Consider the following 15,582-nt stretch of genomic DNA (forward strand, 5'->3'; position numbering starts at 1 on the left):
AGTCTGCACGATGTTCTGTCAGTCCACTGGCAGTTTGCACTTATCTAAGTGGCAGTGTAACTTTGCCATGTAATTAGCTCTCTTTATTTCTCTGGATGGAAACAAACAGCCATGAAATTTAGGGCCTGATTTACTCAAGACTTCTGCCCAATTTTACCATCAGAGCTACTTAAAGCACGAAACCTTTTAAATACTGCAGGCTCCACCACATTTACATGTTGCCACCAGAGGACACAATCTGTTAGAGTGAGTGAACACGTAATTTAGAGCACACACAACACGCCCACCAACAGGACATGCAATCTGTTCGAGTGAACACGCAATTTAGTACCTGCTATTTGGGATCTTGGTAAATCAGGCTCCTAATGTACAAACAGTCACTGTGGGTTTGTACAATTTTCATTTGCAAATAATACATATCCCCGGACAGTTTTTTTTTCTCAGTGATTGTTCCTATTAAATGACTGTATATTCACTTAGCTCCATTTGAAGTAATCATGACCATAAATATTGTTAATATTAGTAAGTGTTCAGTATATTGCATGCCATAACTAAAGTTTTATGCAAAATGCAAAAGCGTATTTCATACATCTGTAAATGCATCTGTAAACTACGATATGCCATGTAATGCCACGTACGCAGACCTTAAGCACAGAGAAAACACACATATGTGCTCATATGCTCACGTTTGCTTGCCCAGGCAGAACTTGTAAGATGTGTACAATTCTTTAAAGAAAACATTAAGGACCAGGCGAAGCACATTTAATTGTATTTTAATGAGATTCAAATTAAACTGTCAAGCATTTCAAAAAAGCATTATCATTAAACAAAACATAACAATAAAGAAATTAATGATGGTTGTTGTTCAGTCATCAGTCGTATTTAAAAAAAAACAAAATGTCACAAATTCTGCCTGGGTATGTAAACTTATGAGCACAATTGCACATATATGCAGTCATATGTACCCCCTGTCATATTGGAATGAAAGTGTAGGCTACACCTTTTTCATAACCTCTAGGTGGCATACTAGAATAAAAGTGTACAACTTTTTCATAACCTCTAGGGGGCGGTGGCATACTGGAACGAAAGTGTACAGTTTTTTCATAACCTCTAGATGACGGCATACATTTATAAAATGTGAAAGTCTTTCATTTTCTCATATACCTATCTGTAATGCGCACTATTGATGTTTGACAATTTTTGGGGAGGAAAAATGCACATTATACATGAGAAATACCTATGTTTTTTATTACATTTGTATGTCTTCATAAGAATTCATAATATTGCATTGCTATTAAATAACCTAACAGTTGGTCTCATTTTATGAATAATATGTTTTGGATAATGCATGACAGCTGTTTTACATTCTTCTACTACTGTATTCCCCCCGTGTGATAATTTTTTTTTGAACTGACGTTATGCATCATTAGTAATCCAGTAGCACATTTTGTAATATAAACATGCTTAATTGTGATTTATTGAAGAAGACTCTGGTTGAGGAAACAATTGCAATCGCTTTCAAGTGTATTAAGAATCAATTATCCAAATCTTGGGTTTAATTAAAACAATGTTGGGAGAAGCCTAAGACATGTCGACATGTAGCTTTACATTGTTTTTCCTCTGTACTTCCATACAGTAGTTTCATTTACATAGAGATACGTAGCTAGATGACAAGTTAGTACTTAAAGCTTCCTCAGGTATCATAGCAAACACCATGTCAGTGAATCTTTAACATTGCTTACATGTGCCCAACACTTATTTCCAAGCCATAAATCATCACAGCTTTCTAAATATCTACTAAGCATATGCATCGTTGCACTTCAGATGCATTCAAACTATCCTCATGTGATTTCCAACTCCTCCATTGCATTGCAAATGTCAGTGCATGCAAATCTTTGAATCAAGTTTGTTAATTAGAAAAAAAGATGATAATGTGATTAGCTCATCAAAACAACTCTGTTTGTCTACATAGGCTAAGCTTGTTAGTTTGTGTATTGGTGTTTCTACCTACGAGCCCACAAGTGCAGCTGTCTGTCTGTATTTTTGTGTGAAGTATTGTTTAGGTGTTTTTTTGTATTTGTTGTTGTTACGAACTGAACTAAATAGATTCGGAAATATCCATCCTACATGTTTACTGTCATAGAGGATCCAAATTGATACTTTTTTAATTGTCATTTCTGCAGGTCCCCTTTGTGTGAAGTAACATGGACAAAGTGGTCATCAGTCTCCTGCTTCTGGGATTCACACTTACAATGGTCCATGCATGTCCGAAATACTGTGTGTGCCAGAACCTCTCAGAATCTCTGGGGACGCTTTGCCCCTCCAAAGGTCTCCTCTTTGTCCCACCGGACATTGATCGGCACACTGTGGAGCTACGATTGGGCGGCAACTTTATCCTCAAGATAACAACTCAGGACTTTGCCAACATGACAGGTCTAGTGGACCTCACCTTGTCCCGCAACACCATCAGCGCTATCCAGCCTTTCTCCTTCATAGACCTTGAGACCCTGAGATCCCTTCACCTTGACACCAACAGATTGACTGAGCTTGGGCCCAGATGACCTCCGAGGTCTGATCAACCTGCAGCACCTGATCCTCAACAACAATCAGCTAAGTCGCATCTCCAAAGCGGCCTTTGATGACCTGTTGCTGACACTGGAAGATTTGGATTTGTCTTATAACAATCTACACAGTGTGCCTTGGGAAGCGATCCGCAAGATGGTCAACGTTCATCAGATGAGTCTTGACCATAATCTCATCTCTTTCATTGCTGAGGGGACTTTTACCGATCTGGAAAAATTGGCTCGTTTGGACCTTACTTCCAATCGTCTGCAGAAGCTCCCACCGGATCCTATCTTTGCACGTTCCCAAACCAGCACTGGCATGAGTACTCCATACATACCTCCATTATCTCTAAGCTTTGGTGGAAACCCATTGCATTGTAACTGTGAGGTGCTTTGGCTTCGGAGGCTCGAACGAGAGGATGAGATGGAAACGTGTGCTTCTCCAACAAGTGTAAAGGGACGCTACTTTTGGTCTGTCCGCGAGGAGGAATTTGTTTGTGAGCCTCCCCTCATCACACAGCATACACACAAATTGCTAGTGCTAGAAGGCCAAACTGCTAGTCTGCGCTGCAAGGCAGTTGGTGATCCAATGCCAACTGTGCACTGGGTTGCTCCTGATGACCGACTGATCAGCAATTCCTCTAGAGCAACTTTGTATGAAAATGGTACCCTTGATATTACAATCACAACATCCAAGGATTATGGAACCTTTACATGCATAGCTGCAAATGCTGCTGGGGAATCCACAGCTTCCATAGAGTTGTCAATCATTCAGCTCCCTCACCTTACAAACGCTACAAACCGCACCACCCAGTCTAAGTCTGGTCTTTCAGACATAACTAGCTCAACCAAGATCAGTAAAGGGGAGCCTAAAACGTTGCCTGAGAATGTGGTATCTGTGTCAGAAGTGTCCGCAGCTTCAGCCCTGATTAAGTGGACTGTAGGCAACTCAACTCCAAAGGTCAAAATGTATCAGCTTCAGTACAATTGCTCTGAGGATGAAGTTCTCATTTACAGGTAAGAATTATTAATACAATTACATGATGTCTGAGCATCTTTTGGAACCTTTGTCAAATTAGCAAATGGAATAGGCTAAAAGTAGTTTTTACCCTGGCATAAAATAATGTTCAGTCTCAGTTTAAACCTGCATTGGTATTTGAGTGTTTTTCTTCATTATTCTTCTCAATTATTAATTTTCCACTTTGGCCTTTTTTCGCCCAAAACCATTCATTAAAAATCAAACAAGGAAGGATTACAGACATCCACTTTAATAGTCCTTTTAACATTAGCATGGAAACTGTTTCTGGAGATCCTTGAGCTCTGCGAAATATATTTTATATGACAAATGAGACAGGAAAAGCAAGAAAATTAAGCAAAGATAATTGAGCTGGAAAATAGAAAACAGATACAGTGGGTACGGAAAGTATTCAGACCCCCTTAAATTTTTCACTCTTTTTTATATTGCAGCAATTTGCTAAAATCATTTAAGTTCATTTTTTCCCACATTAATATACACACAGCACTCCATATTGACAGAAAAAAACATAGTTGTTGAAATTTTTTTAATCTTAGATTAATCTAAGATTAAGTGTGTATTCAGACCCTTTCCTCAGTATTTAGTAGAAGCTCCCTTTTGAGCTAATACAGCCATGAGTCTTTTTGGGAATGATGCAACAAGTTTTTCACACCTGGATTTGGGGATCGTCTGCCATTCCTCCTTGCAGATCCTCTCGAGTTCTGTCAGGTTGGATGGTGAACGTTGGTGGGCAGCCACTTTCAGGTCTTTCCAGAGATGCTCAATTGCATTTAAGTCAGGGCTCTGGCTTGGCCATTCAAGAACAGTCACAGAGTTGTTCTGAAGCCACTCCTTCGGTATTTTAGCTGTGTGTTTAGGGTCATTGTCTTGTTTGAAGGTGAACCTTTGGCCCAGTCTGAGGTTCTGACCACTCTGGAGAAGGTTTTCATCCAGGATATCCCTGTACTTGGCCGCATTCATCTTTCCTTCGATTGCAACAAGTCGCCCTGTCCCTGCAGCTGAAAAACACCCCCACAGCAAGATGCTGCCACCACCATGCTTCACTGTTGGGACTGTATTGGACAGCTGATGAGCAGTGCCTGGTTTTCTCCACACACGGCACTTAGAATTAAGGCCAACAATTTCGGTCTTGGTCTCATCAAACCAGAGAATCTTATTTCTCACCATCTTGGAGTCCTTCAGGTCTTTTTTTACCAAACTCCATGTGGACTTTTATGTGTCTTGCACTAAGGAGAGGCTTCCGTCGGGCCAGTCTGCCATAAAGCCCCGACTGGTGGAGGGCTGCAGTGATGGTTGACTTTCTAGAACTTTCTCCCATCTCCCGACTGCATCTCTGGAGCTCAGCCACAGTGATCTTTGGGTACTTCTTTACCTTTCTCACTAAGGCTCTTCTCCCCCAGTTGCTCAGTTTGGCCGGATGGCCAGCTTCAAGGAAAGGTTCCCGTCGTCCCAAACGTCTTCCATTTAAGGATTATGGAAGCTACTGTGTTCTTAGGAAGCTTAAGTGCAGCAGAATTTTTTGTAACCTTGGCCAAATCTGTGCCTTGCCACAATTCTGTCTCTGAGCTATTCAGGAAGTTCCTTTGACCTCATGATTCTCATTTGCTCTGACATGCACTGTGAGCTGTAAGGTCTTATATAGACAGGGGTGTGGCTTTCCTAATCAAGTCCAATCAGTATAATCAAACACAGCTGGACTCCAATGAAGGTGTAGAAATCATCTTAAGGATGAGCAGAAGAAATGGACTGCACCCGAGTTAAATTTATGAGTGTGACAGCAAAGGGTCTGAATACTTATGGCTGTGTGATATTTCAGTTTTTCTTTTTTAATAATTTTTTTGCTGTCAATATGGGGTGCTGTGTGTACATACATTATGCTCTAACCAGTCGTCCACCGTGCCGCCTAGTATTCCCTAATTGGACAACAAAATCTTACATGCAATAATCATTTGTTTCCTGCTCTTCTGATGTTTGATTTGACAAATCCACCTCATCATCAGAACCTTTCAAAATATTTAAAGAAATGTTCATCATTGGCGGTACGGTGGAAGACTGTTTAGCACATCTGCCTCACAGTTCTGAGGACCGGGGTTCAAATCCCGGCCCCACCTTTGTGGAGTTTGCATGTTCTCCCCGTGCGTGCGTGGATTTTCTCCAGGTACTCCGGTTTATCCCACATCCCAAAAATATGCGTGGTAGGTTAACTGAAGACTCTAAATTGCCTGCAGGTGTGAATGTGAGTGTGAATGGTTGTTTGTTTTCTATGTGGCCTGTGATTGGCTAGTGACCAGTTCAGGGTGTATCTTGCCCGAAAATAGCTGGGATAGGGTCCAGCACGCCCGCGGCCCCAGTGAGGATAAGCAGTACAGAAAATAGATGGATGGATGTCCATCATTAAGACAATGATGGTACTGTTAGCTGGACAACTACCTTTAAAATTGTTGAAATGTTATGTGGTTTAATTCTTTCATGGGGCTACTTGCTTTACATGAACTATAAAAGACTAATATGTACACAGTATGTTTGCATAAAAATATTTTTTTTTTAAATTGAACACTGATTGGACATGACAAAAAAGTTGCATTGTAGTTTTACTAATGAATTTTCATGGGACATTTTTGGTAACACAAAAGCCTAATGTGCTCCTTAGTTGGTCGTACATTTTGCCAGGGCAATGTCTGCATTCTTGCAATGACAGGATTGTATATCAATCATAGGCTTGTGGGGGAAGGAAAAGATTGCATGAGTTATTTCATGCATGAGCAAAAGTAGTGTCTTCCAAATTATGGAAAAAGGCAATTAATGATGAATAATGAACTGCAGGAGCAATGTCATGTGTGTGGTGGAGTGAGTTCAGAAGGATTAAAGCAAAGAATAGAGATGGATAAACAGCAATATTGCCTATTTATAGAGAATTATTGCAGTTCTTACTCCATAATGGCAAAATACAAATGGAAGTTTTTTGCAAATTTGAGAACTAAAACGTCATACTGACACAAAACTTTTGCTTTTGAATTAGGTCCTTTAATTTTTTATGACATGAATGATGCCACCTGTCTATTTGGCTGTAAGGCTCTGTAGCTGACATAGCCTATTCTATCAAAGTATAAACCAAAATCTGAAGAATCAGAATCAGAATCATCTTTATTTGCCAAGTATGTCCAAAACACACAAGGAATTTGTCTCCGGTAGTTGGAGCCGCTCTAGTACAACAGACAGTCAATTTACAGAACACTTTGGAGACATAAAGACATTGACAAAAAAACAATTGTGCAAAAAGATGCAGAGTCCTCTAGCACTTAGAGCAGTTCGAATGACTAATATTGCAATAGTCCGGTGCAATGACCATTGTGCAAAGGGCGCTGAGACTTCAAGGAGTGTATGCGGTTTAAAGTGACGAGTAGTGCGATAATCTGGGACAATGGTTGTGCAAATGTTACAGATACTCCTCAATCAGTGTGCAAATGGAGCAGATGCTACTCTGGCATGAGTGGCCAGTATGAGTGGCCACGAGGAATGTATAATTGGCCCCAAAGAAATGTGACAACGAACTCAAGTCAAAAAATTGCCAGCATGTTGTAATGGAATTTTAGGTTAGCTGTTTAAGAAGTTGATTGCAAGAGGGAAGAAGCTGTTGGAATGTCTACTAGTTCTAGTTTGCATTGATCGGTAGCGCCTACCCGAGGGAAGGAGCTGGAAGAGCTGGTGACCGGGGTGCGGAGGGACCGAGAAGATTTTGCACGCCCTTGTCTTAGTTCTGGCAGCGTACAAGTCCTCAAGGGTGGGTAGGGGGGTACCGACAATCCTTTCAGCAGTTTTGATTGTCCATTGCAGTTGGAGTTTGTCCTTTTTTGTAGCAGCACCAAACCAGACTGTGATGGAAGAACACAGGACTGATTCGATGACCGCTGTGTAGAACTGTCTCAGCAGCTCCGGTAGCAGGCCGTGCTTTCTCAGAAGCCGCAGGAAGTACATCCTCTGCTGGGCCTTTTTGAGGACGGAGTTGATGTTGGTCGTCCACTTCAGGTCATGAGAGATTGTAATTCCCAGGAACTTGAAGGTCTCGACGGTTGACACAAGTCAGCTGGACAACGTGAGGGGCAGCTGTGGCGAAGGATGCTTCCTGAAGTCCACGATCATCTCTACAGTCTTGAGCGTGTTCAGCTCCAGGTTGTGTCGGCCGCACCACAGCTCCAGCCGCTCCGCTTCCTGTCGATATGCAGACTCGTCACCATCCTTGATGAGGCCGATGACAGTGGTGTCATCTGCAAACTTCAGGAGTTTGACAGTCGGGTTCGCTGAGGTGCAGTCGTTCGTGTAGAGCAGCGGAGAGAGGACACAACCTTGGGGCGCCCCAGTGCTGATGCTGCGTGTGGATGAGGTGGCCGCCCCCAGCCTGACCTGCTGTGTCCTGCCCGTCAGAAAGCTGTAAATCCACTGGCAGATGGCAGGTGAGACGCTGAGCTGGAGAAGCTTGGATGAAAGGAGTTCAGGGATGATGGTGTTGAACGCTGAGCTTAAGTCTACGAACAGGATCCTCGCGTAGGTCCCTGCACTGTCGAGGTGTTCTAGGATGAAGTGCAGTCCCATGTTGACTGCATCATCTGCAGATCTGTTCGCTTGGTAGGCAAACTGCAGGGGGTCCAGCAGGGGACCTGTGACACTCTTGAGGTGGTCCAGCACGAGACATTCAAAGGACTTCATGACCACAGATGTCAAAGCGACAGGCCTGTAGTAATTCAGACCCGAGATTGCAGGTTTCTTGGGGACTGGAATGATGGTGGAGCGTTTGAAACAGGATGGAACTTCGCACATTTCCAGAGATCTATTGACGATCTGAGTGAAGACTGGAGCGAGCTGGTCCGCACAGACTTTGAGGCAGGATGGGGACACGTGGTCCGGGCCTGCCGCTTTGTTAATCTTTTGTTGTTTGCGTCTCACATCCTGTTCATGGATGGTTAACGCAGAGGTCAGAGGTGTGATTGTGGTCGCGGGTGCGGCCGGGTGGGTGTGTGGTGTGAAACTGTCCTTTTCAAATCTGCAGTAGAAGGTATTCAAGTCGTTGGCTAGTGTGCTATTGTTCTCAGCTTGGGGGGATCGTCGCTTGTAATTGGTCAAAAGAACTGCCTGGAAAGCCAAGAAACAGGATTTCAGCAAAACACAGATCTGAGCAAAACTAAATGTTCGACAGTAGCCTCTATAATTTACACATGGCAGAGGTTTAGGACAACCAAGAGCAATCTGGCAGAAAATACTTGCAAAATACTGTTTCTTTCTGAGTCAGCTGTTTAAGCAGTCAGTCTGGTTGAGCTGCAGAGATCCTTGGGGAAGACAGAAGAAAGTTTTAGATAGCGTTAATTGCAAACCTCCGCTGACCTGGGCTTTATGGCCCAGTGGGTCAGAGGAAACCTCATGAAGGCCACAAAACAGTTTGTAAAAAACATCTCAGGGACTCTCAGAATGTGAAAAACAAGCTTTTAGGTCAAATGGAACTAAGATTAAACTTTCTCGCCCACCACATGCCAAGTGACGAGGCCAAACACGGCTGAACTGGACAATTCCAGACACTCGGCGACTCGTGCACACGTGGCAGTTGACCGTTGCACATATACCAACTAGCTGCAATGAGAAAACTGTGACCCCTGGTGTTCTTATTCATTTTGAGGCTTATTACATTTTTAGGCTTATAACTTATTAGCACAGCTTGGCGGCAGCCACCTGGATCTCACTTTGTACCCTGAAACGTCCTTTTCTGTTGTGAAAGCACAAGTGATTTGACGTGGCATTTTTTAATGACCATTAAATCTGCGACGTTCGGACACCATGAATCTGGCATTAAAATTTCACATAGCAGCAAAACTAGTTGTCAATGGTTGGGCACTCATTAAAACTAGGTGTAGTGCACGGCAGTTCAGTTAAATCACATTTGGCTGCGTTGCTCGGTGTGCAGCTGACCTTTGGCCTCAATTTTAAGCACTCAATCCTAAGCAAAGTGTATGGAAGGAATTAGGCACTGCTCATTACCTGGATGGTTGTCATTCTAGAACATTCTCCCATTTTCACAAAGTGAATACTCTGAATACTTTTGGAATGCACAGAACATCACATGAAAAAAAAAATTTCATTTACCAATCCACAACAAAATTCAATGAATCCAAGATGATTTTAGAGTACCTGACAGTTTACATAAATTTGAAGCGTCTGCATCACAGTTCTGAGGACCGGGGTTCAATCCCCGGCCCCGCCTGTGTGGAGTTTGCATGTTCTCCCTGTGCCTACATGGGTTTTCTCCGGGCACTCCGGTTTCCTCCCACATCCCAAAAACATGCGTGGTAGGTTGATTGAAGACTCAAAATTTCCCGTAGGTGTGAATGTGAGTGCGACTGGTTGTTTGTTTGTATGTGCTTTGCGATTGGCTGGCAACCAGTTCAGGTTGTACCCCGAAGATAGCTGGGATAGGCTCCAGCAGGCCTGTGACCCTATTGGAAATAAGCTGTACAGAAAATTGATGTTTAAAGTCAACTGACCCACGACTATTGGGGATAAGTGGTACAGAGGATAGATGGATGGATGGATGAATGGATGGATGGCTGGATGGAAAAATCAACACAGTCCATCTTGATGGTGCTGGCGATAAATGATTCTCAATGTCCTACAGGCTCAATTTCCTTCAAGTTCAAACTTAACCAATAGTGGCTGGCTGTTAGTCATCTGTGAGATCAGGGATGCTTAAACCTTTTGTTTATTTTCTAGAAAATGACAGCCTTAACACATCTTGTCATATACTGTATGTTTTTAATCTTTTACACAATTGCAAGTAACTTGGTTTCTCAAAAAAATCTGTCAATAGAAATCCCATACAGCATTCGAAAAGAGGGTGGCGTCCATTGTGGACATTTACAAGACTATTAGACTGCAGTTTTTCACTGCTGCAACCATCCAACAACAGTCAAACCTGTCTTATTGACTGAATATTTTCAAGTGACATAATTTTGTTGTAATAAAAAGTGATAGGCTGCCTGTAAATTGACTTGATGAAAAATACCAAGTCACTTTATGCTCATATGACGTTTTTTTGAATTACTCAAAAACAGGGAACTTGATCCCCCCGACCGAGACCCCGATCATAGACTCTTAGCATTTGATAGCTGTGTAATTTCTCTTCATGGTAAAATGTAACAAACCCCATGTGTACCTTAATTCATTTCCTAGACTGATATTTCATTAAATACTGCTTAACATTTCCAATAGCATTTTTGTCTCTGAAATTGCATCATGAAGAATTACCTTTCTACTTTAAAGGCACCAAATGCCAGTTTATTCCACTATATTTAGATGTTTTTAGTATCCATTTATTGTTGATTAAATTGAATGTATGCAAATCATATCAAACACAGTATCCAAACCATGATTCTTGTGTCACGCATTATACAATTAAGCTAGCTCATCGATTACTATTTGCATTGTGCAATGTTTAACGATGTCTTTATTTTTCATCTGTGTGTTTATAGGATGATTCCAATGACTAACAGAGCCTTCATAGTCACCAATCTTGTCCCAGGGATGCAGTATGATCTGTGCGTATTGGCCATCTGGGATGACAGTGCCACCACCCTTACAGCCACCAACATTGTAGGTTGTGTCCAGTTCATGACCATTGACGACTATCCCCAATGCCAGTCTCTTCACAGTGGTTTCTTGGGTGGCACCATGATCTTGGTCATTGGCGGTATCATTGTGGCCACGCTACTTGTGTTTATCATCATCCTCATGGTGCGCTATAAGGTGACCAGTGGCATCCAGACTATAAAGTTACCCACTGTAAGCAATACGTACTCACAGACCAACGGGGGTATGAACAGGTTCAACGGTGCCCCGCCACAAGTCAAATCAGCTGTGGTGGTCATGCGTGAGGAAATGGTCGAGTTTAAATGTGGATCCCTTCAGAGCAGTATCTCCTCATCGTCATCCTCCTCCAACTCACTGGATAGTCAAACAGGAAGAAGGGTTGGTGACTGCTACAGTATGCAAGGAGCTGAATGCAGCACCCTGCCCAGCAGCAAGTTCCGTAGGCAGAGGCACAGCCACAAACCACAACCAAACCTGGACCACCTTTTAGGAGCCTTCACCACAATGGAGCTTCGTGGGATAACCAGGGACCATCAACCTGGCCCCTCCACAGCTACCAATACTATGATTACAGGAGCTATTGCGCCCCTTTCCGACAAAGAACCTCTACTTGGAAGAGCAGAGTCCACCACCATGCTGGGCCGTCTCCTAGGGCTACCCCAGGAAGGTAAACCTAAAAGGAGCCATTCCTTTGACATGGGGCATGTGGGAGCAACACAGTGCCGTGGCAGCTATCCTCGCAGGATCAGTAACATTTGGACTAAACGCAGTTTGTCAGTTAATGGCATGCTACTACAGTATGATGACAATGAGGATGATAAGCCTAGTTTTGAGGGTTCTGAGTGGGTGATGGAGAGCACAGTCTGAGTACTATTGGGCCAATTATACTGGACCACAATATACTTTTCCTAAATCATAAACTAAAGAAATATAAGCTCAGAAGGGATGGATGTTCCACAGGGGACCAGTGTTTGTGTATTACAAGTCCAACAATGTCATTTTTCAACAACAAATTTAACTCAGACAGTCTTCGACTTTATATACAAAATATTTCACCTTTCGTGAGTCTTGGATTGCACAGCAATGACCTGGAATACTCTCCCTCTATTTGGCACATGAGAGTATCACAAGCAAAGAGGGAAAAGAGAGGATAAATTCTGAGTGGATTTACTGGGTCTTTATCAAATGAATTGACTGCCAAGTGGATTTGCCGCAGCTATGGTGAATGGGAAGTACTTTTGTGTGACCCACTGCGTGAAATAAGACTACTGCCGCAGTTGATCGAAGGACCTCAGGATCACAATTGTGGGGGAAAAAATGATTGAAATTTTACTTTTATCATTTATAATATTTATTATTTTGAGTATTACACCGAGTGACTGATGTGCAACTCGGTTATCACTGTTATCCAGCAGAATCAAAATATCACAAAAGGTACGATTCATAGAGCCATTTCATACCACATTATGTACACCCACTGCAATTTTTAGTCGCATACAGTAATAGACAAAGCACAATATTTACCAAATGGCCCCATTGTCAAGATAAAGTACAAGATTGTAACACATCAAACCTTGCTTTATACTTTGGTAATGTATGCTTTGTGGGTTTTAACAGGAAAATAATTAAACTGAAACTGCACTCCCAATAGACAAGGTCATAAATGGGTCGAAGTAGGACAGATAATAACTTGTTTGCACACGATTCAAAGAAATGTAGCACAAAACAGGTCAAAACATTTGTATCTAATCTGTATTGACATTCATTTGCTTTGTATTCCACGAATAATGCTGGTGACAATGGTCAGATGAATCAGAGTAACAACATTTTACACGGTTTATTTTTGGTAATGCAAAGATGGGGATATTGCAGTCTGGCTAGGTTAAAAATTAGCCCTGCATTACAATAACTGGAGCAAAAATAAAATAAAATAAAAATAAAAACAAACTTTCAGATCATGGGCAAAGGTTCTCGAAACTGTTAAACCAGATGGCATGGAACAAAAAGGCAAAGAAAGAGTTGCTGTGTTATACATTGTTTGAGTTCGTTTATCCAGCTGAGCTACAGTATTTATCAATCATTCTCTTTCATTCAGAGCTGTAAATTACACCTTCTTGTAATCGGTGGTTATTCAGAATTACAGTCTGAGATATATCCACTTCCCATTTTGATGCCTTTCTTAATATCCTATGGTTTTTGCTGCATCTGGTTCTGTTGGGTGTTTATACATTTGTTTTTATTGTTTTGATCCCTAGGTGTAGCATTCTGTATATTGGCATATTTTCTACAAATAACTGGGTGGAATGTAAAAGTGAGGATGTCATTTGGTCGTGTTTTTATTTTCACTGCAAGTAAACAGTGAAGGTGCTTTACTGTGGTGTACTATTGGTTGTTTCTAGCTGGCTCAGTGAAACAAGACAAGCGGGAAACTACATGATCCATTTAAAAAAAATCACCCAAATGGTAAAAACAAATAAAAACATAAATAATTCTTGCTGACAGACATTGTCTTTTTTCCCCCTTAATTAATAGTCATAAAATTGTATGTTACGGTACCTCTTGCCTCCACTGAGTTGGTGTCACCAAAAAGACAAGAAGTGACACCAATGTTGATACGTTTGTATTTTGTGAATGGACAATTTAACTTACTAGTTCTATTTGTGTCATCTTGTAACATACCGTTTCACGCTGCTAAGAATACAGTTGTGTGCGTGACATGGCTTAGTCATGATTCTAAGAATCAAGGATTTAAAAAAAACAAGAACAAATGTGTGAAAACATTTTTGCTAAAAAGAAAAAAATATATAAAATGTTCATAAAATCCCATGGCTATTGTGTTTTTACTGCAACATCATACCGGTATTCTATATGCCTTGAATTTCATTACTCATTGCACGTGTAGTTCAGATCTTTAGTGTTGCCTGGATGTTCTTCCCCTCTCACTAGCTTTGTTTATTATTAGTATTATTGTTTATTGTGTTTATTATATGTTTTTGCCAAGGCATTTCTTTCTGAGGTCCAGCTGCTGTATTCAGGCCAGTTGCTGCTGACTCATCTCAGCACTACACTTATTACATGAGTACTAGTACACGTAGTTCCTTGCCAGGGCCCATTATAAGGCCCTAATTCATAATCTCCCACAGAAGATGCTTACACCAGCACATAGTAAGTATAATTTCATCGTAAATATAATCTTATTAGTGCGTGTTGACTAAGGCTAGTGTACCTGATGAAGGTTTGATGAACATGGCCATTGGGAGTTTGACTTTGAGGTTATTGATCATTTTGCGCTCTGGAAAATATAATACCACATAGACGCAGGCTGTTTGAAAAGACTAGCATAGTGTGCTGTACGCTGCAGACCACTGCCATCCTTGAGCTTCGGGTATGTTCGGGGAGGGCTCAATATGCGTCATAAAAACCTAATTTATAGGTAAACTATGGTTGAAAACTTTCTGGAAGTTACGTGCATGTATTACATAACATATAAACAATGCAAATATGAATTTTAACTGACCCCATAACATCTTTGTCGTCTGATCTTTAAATAAATACCTGGACAGTGCAGGTGTAATATCCTAAATTCCTTTTGTTTCTTGTAAAGGTTTAAGGTAAAATTTATGATGGAATTACAATAACCACCAATGGCAAATGCATTCACACTTTATTTGAAGACAGTGAAACTAACATTTCTTGCATTAACAGTAGGTTTACCTGCTACTTCTGATGTTGTTTTCCAACATAGAAATGAAATACAAATGTTAACCAAAAGTATTCGCTCATTTGCCTTGACTCAGATAAGAATATAAGTGACATCCCATTCTTAATCCATAGGGTTTAATATGACATTGGTCCACCCTCTGCAATTATAACATTTTAAACACTTCTGGGAAGGTTTTCCACAAGGTTTAGGAGTGTGTTTATGGGAATTTCCGACCCTTTTTCCAGAAGCACATTTGTGAGGCCACGCACTGATGTTGGACGAGAAGGCCTGGCTCTCAGTCTCCGCTCTAATTCATCCAAAAATGTTCTGTAGGGTTGAGGTCAGGATTGTGCAGGCCAGTCAAATTCATCCACATCAAACTCTCTCATCCATGTCTTGATGACTCACTCCTGACTACAGACTGACTACAGAAACTACAGGGTACAGCGCTATGAAAGTGTACAGTCAACAATAAAATGACAAACGTAAAAATCTGTAGCTAATTGGCCAGCATAATAGCAGAAAGGCGCAGCTTGTCAGACCAAAAGAAGAAGCACACATTGTCACAAATTCATCCATCCATTTTCCGAAAGTACTTTAAAATATGAATGTACATCAGACAACTGTTATTAGTTTTCTTTAGTGTGAGC

The 15,582-nt window shown here is 41.4% G+C and overlaps 1 protein-coding gene across 1 annotated transcript in view; it reads left to right on the forward strand.

Moving 5' to 3' along the window:
- LOC133488169 (leucine-rich repeat and fibronectin type-III domain-containing protein 2) overlaps positions 1 to 14,050 on the forward strand; it is a 139,883-nt gene extending 125,833 nt beyond the window's left edge. Inside the window, 3 exon segments of the mRNA XM_061795736.1 lie at positions 2,184 to 2,546; positions 2,548 to 3,581; positions 11,112 to 14,050. Of these exon segments, the coding sequence (XP_061651720.1) occupies positions 2,205 to 2,546; positions 2,548 to 3,581; positions 11,112 to 12,096 (2,361 nt within the window). The 5' untranslated portion in view covers positions 2,184 to 2,204 and the 3' untranslated portion in view covers positions 12,097 to 14,050.
- Positions 14,051 to 15,582: the final 1,532 nt, after the last annotated feature.

The sequence above is a fragment of the Phyllopteryx taeniolatus genome, chromosome 13, assembly GCF_024500385.1.
Source record: "Phyllopteryx taeniolatus isolate TA_2022b chromosome 13, UOR_Ptae_1.2, whole genome shotgun sequence".
Lineage (NCBI taxonomy): Eukaryota > Metazoa > Chordata > Actinopteri > Syngnathiformes > Syngnathidae > Phyllopteryx > Phyllopteryx taeniolatus.